Source organism: Garra rufa, chromosome 11, assembly GCF_049309525.1.
Source record: "Garra rufa chromosome 11, GarRuf1.0, whole genome shotgun sequence".
In the NCBI taxonomy this organism is placed as follows: Eukaryota; Metazoa; Chordata; class Actinopteri; order Cypriniformes; family Cyprinidae; genus Garra; species Garra rufa.
In genome coordinates, this window is record NC_133371.1 from 49,588,667 (window position 1) to 49,595,645 (window position 6,979).

At 41.1% G+C, this 6,979-nt stretch overlaps 1 protein-coding gene across 2 annotated transcripts in view; it reads left to right on the plus strand.

Moving 5' to 3' along the window:
• pde8a (phosphodiesterase 8A) overlaps nucleotides 1-6,979 on the plus strand; it is a 16,727-nt gene that overhangs the window by 871 nt on the left and 8,877 nt on the right. For both annotated transcript variants that reach the window (XM_073851131.1, XM_073851132.1), the window contains exons 2-10: nucleotides 1,493-1,683; nucleotides 2,552-2,608; nucleotides 2,771-2,825; nucleotides 3,068-3,156; nucleotides 3,254-3,332; nucleotides 3,895-4,032; nucleotides 4,702-4,790; nucleotides 4,984-5,035; nucleotides 5,123-5,165. In XM_073851131.1, coding sequence (XP_073707232.1) covers nucleotides 1,493-1,683; nucleotides 2,552-2,608; nucleotides 2,771-2,825; nucleotides 3,068-3,156; nucleotides 3,254-3,332; nucleotides 3,895-4,032; nucleotides 4,702-4,790; nucleotides 4,984-5,035; nucleotides 5,123-5,165 — 793 coding nt within the window. The remainder of the gene's footprint in view (nucleotides 1-1,492; nucleotides 1,684-2,551; nucleotides 2,609-2,770; nucleotides 2,826-3,067; nucleotides 3,157-3,253; nucleotides 3,333-3,894; nucleotides 4,033-4,701; nucleotides 4,791-4,983; nucleotides 5,036-5,122; nucleotides 5,166-6,979) is intronic.

Sequence of the window (6,979 nt, forward strand, 5' to 3'; positions counted from 1 at the left end):
TAACCATTAAAACCATTGAAAAATAGTTTTCTGTAGTGTGTTTTGGGACATATTACATAAGGATTTAGTGGTTTTAACAAGCCACCAATAGAAGAAGAAGAATTTCCAGTAGAAACCCACAGGGTCCATTACATTTTCCAGTAAAACTAATAGACCAATTCAGAGTAGACGTCACCGTTACGTCACTCGCAGCTGCGTGCGCATAGCGGTCGCAGAAAAACACTGGCAACAAGTGGAGGTAAATGTTCAAATCCATGAAATAAGAGATTTTTTTTCAGAAAATACTGTTGTCAAAGACATTTGAAGCTAAACGCTGACATTTAAACTGTGGATGAAAACTGCTATGATTACCCTACTTTCAAAGCATCATTTTGATTTAAACAATATGTCTACATAATATTAACATATGCTGTTTATAGGGCACGTATTGTATTAGCCCTACAATTACAGCATGAAATATTATTTAAACCTATTACTATTAATATTTTTACATAACATTTATTTATTTCATCTCACAATTCTGACTTTTTTTTTCTTGCAAATGCAAGTTTATATCTCCTAATTCGGACTTTATAACCCGATTTAACTCTAAAATAGTGAGTCAATTCTGAGGGAAAAAAAGCCAGAAGAGCTGAGGGGAAAAAAAAGAATGAGTTGTGTTTTTTTTATATTGTGAAACATAATCTCGGAATTGCAAGAATAAAGTCAGAATTTACCTTTTTTTTTTTAAATTCTTTTATTCCATGGCTCCATAGACTGCCACTTGAAAACCGTCATTTTCTGCCTCCAGATAGGCTCCGACCACAAAAAACGTCATCCTGGTTTCAGATCTGTAAGACTATCCCACTATCTAATGTCAGTTTTGTTGATTAACAGTGCTTATCAGTGCTCTTGTAATATGCATAGAACATTTTGAAAATGACATCTAATCAAAATAACCTATCATCTTTTTAAATCAAACTATTTTGTACCCTATCTGTTTATTTCTCTAGCCGTAAAGGCTATCTTTCCCAGGCTTTCTTCAACCATGATGCGCACACATCCCGGATGTTTACAAACCTATAATTGGTCTATACAAGTCCCATTACAACCAGTAAAACCATTAAACATTTTGTGATAGTGTCTGTTGTTTTTTCAGCAAGGTTGTCTTTTGAATTGTACTTCCGTAGCATTGGGTTAGCATTAGCGCTGATGTGTTGTGCTAGTGTTGCAGAGCTGTAATTACTGTTGGAAAGTGAAACAGTGATTTCCTTTTCCTGTTTTTGTCCTCCCAGCTGATCCCGCATTCCCTCAAACTCACGCCGAGCATCTGAAGCGTCCGTTCACACAAACACACAGTGTCTCGCTCGAGCGAGTGATTCCTCAGTTTCAGTGATTCAGCTCCAATCAACTGCAGGACAATATGTTGATGTTATTGATGACAGTTATTATGAGTGTTTTGTTGGCCGGCGCTGTCGAACGCTGATGACGCCTCTGTCTGTGTGTGTTGTAGGTGCTGTTAGCGTTTGCCAAAGACGACGCTCAGAGTAACAGCTTCTGCTGGGCGTGTGAACGCGCCGGTTTCAGGTGTAACGTGGCCCGAACGCCAGAAGCGGCGCTGGAGAGTTTCCAAGAGAAGAACCACGATCTGATCATCATCGACCACAGACATTCCAGATACTTTGACGCTGAAGCGCTCTGTCGGTGCGTATCTACAGACACCACTGTGCTGCTGAAGATCTTCATTAACAGGTCGTTCTTGGGAATGAATCTTGGGAATGTGGTTTGGTGTAGTGAGCTGATGCTCTGCACAGATTCCAGCGGATCTCATTCTTTAGTCCTGATGTTTGTCAAATCACGTCAGTCATGTGTGCTTCTGTCCAGTCAGAAACTCTTTCATCATGAGCTTAAAGCGAAAATCTGTTCACTTTAAGCTCATTCGTATGCTAGCATGCTGCTAACCGTTTGAACTTACAGTCTCTCTCTTTATGGAAAAAGGACCATAGTATTGCTGAAACATGCTGGTTGATATTTTGTTGACAGGGGATATCTAAATGTTTTATTTTGTCCAATAAGACTGTCTGTAAAATGAGATTGTGAGCCTAAACAATAAATACTACAGTAGTAGATCACATGGAGACTGAATGATGTGCAGATCCACTGGAGAGAGGTTCTGGAAACTGATCAAGATGTTGATCATAAATCCTAAAGAAGCTGCATGTTCTGTGAAATATATGGTTTATTTGAGGTGCGATGGTAAAACTTGACGCAGCCATCAAATAAGTTGTAATATTGAGAAGCGTCGTGTATAAAATTTTAACCAAACAGCATTCAGTGTTTTTAAAGACTTGACCCCTCGTACTGTACGTTCTCCGGTATGGATGTACAATAATTAGTTCAAGTGCAGTTTAATCACAATAAATGACATCCACAAAACTGTCCACAGCAATCTCACACGCGTTTTCACATCCTGCTTGAAAATGTACAACTTTTTTGGCACTCTCTGTATCAGGTTTGAGAAATGATGAAATGTTTGTTTCTAATCCTCGTTTTATTTCATGTTTTTCCGCAGCTCAATTCGAGCCGTCAGCTGCTCTCACAACACTGTGATTGTGGCTGTAGTGAAAAGGTTTGTGTCCAGATCTCTCTGTCTCACACACACGAGGCATTCCGACATTATCACGAGTCGCTTCAACATGTTTCATAGTAGTTTGATATTGTCACATATTTGGCAGCGTCTGTGTCATTCTGTTATCATGTGATTTATTAAATGGCGTGTTTTGTTCTGAAGGCCGGATCGTGAAGAAGCCACTGTGATGCCGCTGATATCAGCAGGATTTAACAGGGTGAGTGTTTGTGTTTGTGTTGAACTGTCCTCAGAAGTGACAAACATCGAGAACACAGTGTGTACTTGTTCATATACTTGTGTATAAATACTTTTATGTATCGCACATATTTCAGAAGGTAGTGCATGAAATCGAGCTAGAAGCGCTACGCTGTGTGTGTGTGTGTGTGTGTGTGTGTTTTAGAGTCTGTGTGCTTCATTCAGGACATTATGAATCCAGTGTGTTTGTGTTTGTCATCACAGCGATATGTGGAGAACTCCAACATGATGGCCTGTTATAACGAACTCATCCAACTCCATCATGGAGAAATACGAGCTCAGATCAAACTCAGGTGAGTGACACGTGCTGTTTTCTGTAGTTTATTTGCCTTTATCATGTGGACAGTCTCTCTGATGATACTCTGTGTGTCTGTATGTGTGTGTCCTCAGAGCCTGTAACGCTGTTTTTACTGCACTGGAACAGAGTCAGGAAGCCATTGAGATCAGCAGTGAAGATCAGATCATACAGGTACACACACACACACACACACACACACACACACACACACACACACACACACACACACACACACACACACACACACACACACACACACACACACACACACACACACACACACACACACACACACACACATGTTGGGTTTACATGTTTTATGGGGACATTCCATAGGCGTAATGGTTTTTATACTGTACAAACCGTACTTTCTATCGCCCTACACCTACCCTACACCTAAACCTAGCCCTCACAGGAGATTGTGCACACTTTTATTTCATCAAAAAAACTCATTGTGCATGATTTATAAGCCTGTTTCCTCATGGGGACCTGAGAAATGTCCCCACAAGGTCAAAATCTACTGGTATTCCTATCCTTGTGGGGACATTTGGTCCCCACAACGTGATGAATACCAGGTACACACACACACACACACACACACACACACACACACACACACGTGTCTTCATTAAAGTTGGAAGACCAAGTCAAATCAAACTCAGTAATCTCAGATACCAGCTCTAGATGATCACTGACACTGTAAATGTGGTTTGTCCACATGTTTCTGTCACAGTACGTCAATCCAGCGTACGAGTGCATCATGGGATACCAGCGCGGGGAACTGCTGAAGGAAAACACTGAAGTGCCTAAGAGTGAAAAAAACAAACCAGACCTGCTGGACAACATCAGCTCCTGCATTCGCAGAGGGAAAGTGAGTCACACACACATCTGACATTGGTTTGAAAAGGTCTGATGAACATTCAGAAACTGACCCAGGCTGTGACACTGGCCAACTGCCGCGTGGGTTTTCATAGTCTTAAAGTATTACCCACAATCCTCAGCATGTGCTGACAGCCTTCTAAAGCACCGGTAGTCATTATTAAATCTACAGCGCTGCGTTATTTCAGCTCCGTCACAGTAAATCTGACGTTATATACTCATAAATGAATTGGGTGATGTTTAAAAACATGTTTGTATTTGAAAGTGTTCCTTTTGCACCCGACATGACGGCAGTAAGTTCAGGACCCTGTGAATAATGTCAGTAGTAAGCCACGGGAACACAACACAGCAGAGAACTCTGGGAAGTCCACAGAGGGTACAAACGGTCTGATGAAGACATGAGGTTAAATGTGCGAACAGTCCTGCTGTATCACTTCACACGACACAAAGGTCAGGAACACACACGCTCACAAACACACACACGCTCAGCTAGAGGAGCGTTTGAAGCTGCAGACGCTGGACTTTCATCACACAGGGGTCGAACTTTGATTCTCCATCAGACCTGAGACCTGCTTCTGTATGCTGTTTAGATCCTCTGTCGTGAGTGAGTGAGTGAGTGAGTGTGTGTGTGTGTGTGTGTGTGTGTGTGTGTGTGTTTCAGGAGTGGCAGGGGGTTTATTATGCCAAAAAGAAGAACGGAGACAGTGTGCAGCAGAATGTGAAGATGACGCCTGTCGTCGGACAGGGAGGGTGGGTGGCGTTCAGTCTTTCTTCTTTAATGATTTACTCTGTTCCTGCAGAAGACAAAAGACTGATTTCAGCTTCAATTCAAAAAACGTGTTTGATTTTATTTTCTTAAGAAATGGTCGTGTTTTTCCGAGGGTCAGGTGACTCTAGTTTGATCACATGTTAATGTGTGTGTCTCTGTCTGTCTCTCCTGCAGTAAAATCAGGCACTGTGTGTCTGTTAACAGGCCTTTAAATGACCATAACAAGGTAAGCAGAGGTTCAGTCTGACAGCCGTACTGAGATGTGTTCGTGTCAGTGATGATGTTTGTGACTCATCTGTGTGTTTTGATCCAGACAGAAAAGTCCTGTGAGCGAGTCCAGGCTGAATCACAGACAGGTACCAAAGACACACACACACACACACACACACATACTTGTTTTTCTCCCATAAGGGGGTCCATCGTTTTTTACCAAATTATGGGGTCCACCATTTCCAGTGGATCTATGCATGTATAAAAAATCAAGCAAGATTATGACCAGTTTTTAATAATAAATATCACTTAAATGTAACAAAATTCAAACAAAAATTTCTCCATGTCTGTTTCTGAGTCACTTGTGGGGTTCGGGTTTAAACATTTAGAACTTGTGAGGTCCGCTATTACAGATACACACATATTTCTAGTTTTTATATCCTAACGGGGAACAAAAGGTACTATCTGGAAATTTACATTAGTTTGGCTTTGATTATCATATTTTATAGATTAGAATTTATATCTTTTAAATTAATTAGCTCACAAACCTATTAGCTTTGTCACTCCTATGATTGGCTGAGCTACATATGAGGCAGAAAACATCTAAAATGGCATTTAGAGAAATTACTTCCAGCTTAACAGATCTCAAATCCTAGTTTCTTCTAAAATCTGAGTACTCAAATTTTGATCCAACTGAACTTTACCTGCATAGTACTGGTCATGGAATGGACTCCTATAATGCAGTGTTGATAGAGGGATCTTGGTTTCTCCCTGGGTATTTTTCTCCATTTCTATTGAAATTGTGTTCCTAGCCAGTAACCTTTGTTTTATTTAACAGTGCCTAAAGACAATTAAGTTAACATAGACCTCACCATTCATCCAAGGAACAAAGAATTGAGAATGTGAAATACATAATTTTTCCCTATAAAGCTGATTTGGGGCAATGTAAGCACTGTAAAGAAAATGACTTGAAAACATGTTTTTCCTTTTGTACACGCCATGAGTAATATTTTAGACGCACAGTAAAAAAAAAAAAAGAAAAAAGATAAAAAAGTACAACATATGTCCTCAATGAAAATGTATTTGGTAACAATACACAATGGACAGTTCCATACAAAAAGAGGTTAGACTGCATTTTACATTTCAAATGAATACTAAAAACACTTTGGTCAAATCTTTGGTCAATTTGATGTCGAAGAACATGCTTTAACTAATAAGGATTCACAACAGCCTTTTTCCTTGATATAAAAAACTGAACATAAAAAAAGAGATTTTCCTCGGTCGTCAATGTTTTTCTTTCGTATTTTAAAAAACATTAAAGGGTTAGTTGACCCAACTGAACTTTGCCTTTGGAATACATAACTTTTTTCCTGTGGTGGGAAGAGCAAATGACAGACACAGTGGGTGTAGAGTCAGGCCTAGGAGAGGCTTTTATTAAACAAAAGAAAAGTGTCCAAAGGAGGGGAAAGTGTCCAACAAAAAACAGGGAATTTGGTGTCCTCTTCGTGCAGGGGATTCCTTGAAGAAGCGACAGTGTTCGATAGGGAAGGGTCCAGTAAGGGATGAAGTCCAGAGGCCGCACACGCTGCCCTCTCAGGACACTAGCGTGCAGGCACAGGGAAGAGACCGGTCTCTCGAGGAGAGGCACGCCTGGCATTTAAGCAGCGGCGGTGATGAGGCTTCATTCACATCAGGTGTGCCTCATCACATCAAGCTGTTTTGGTGCCACTCCCCACCGCCCCCACCCCCAAGCGACATCCAGCCTCCACCCACACGGTGCGCTACCTTCCTCAACTAGGCTCCAGCGGTTGGAGTGGGTGGGGATACCTCTCTGAAGCAATGCTCCCTCTCGAAACGCACTGAAACAGGGACAGAAAAACTGGGATTTAGTCCTCCCAGCTGCAAAAGGGGCAAGTGCTATCTTCAAACTTTTGTGAGCGAGAGGGAATGACATCATCAG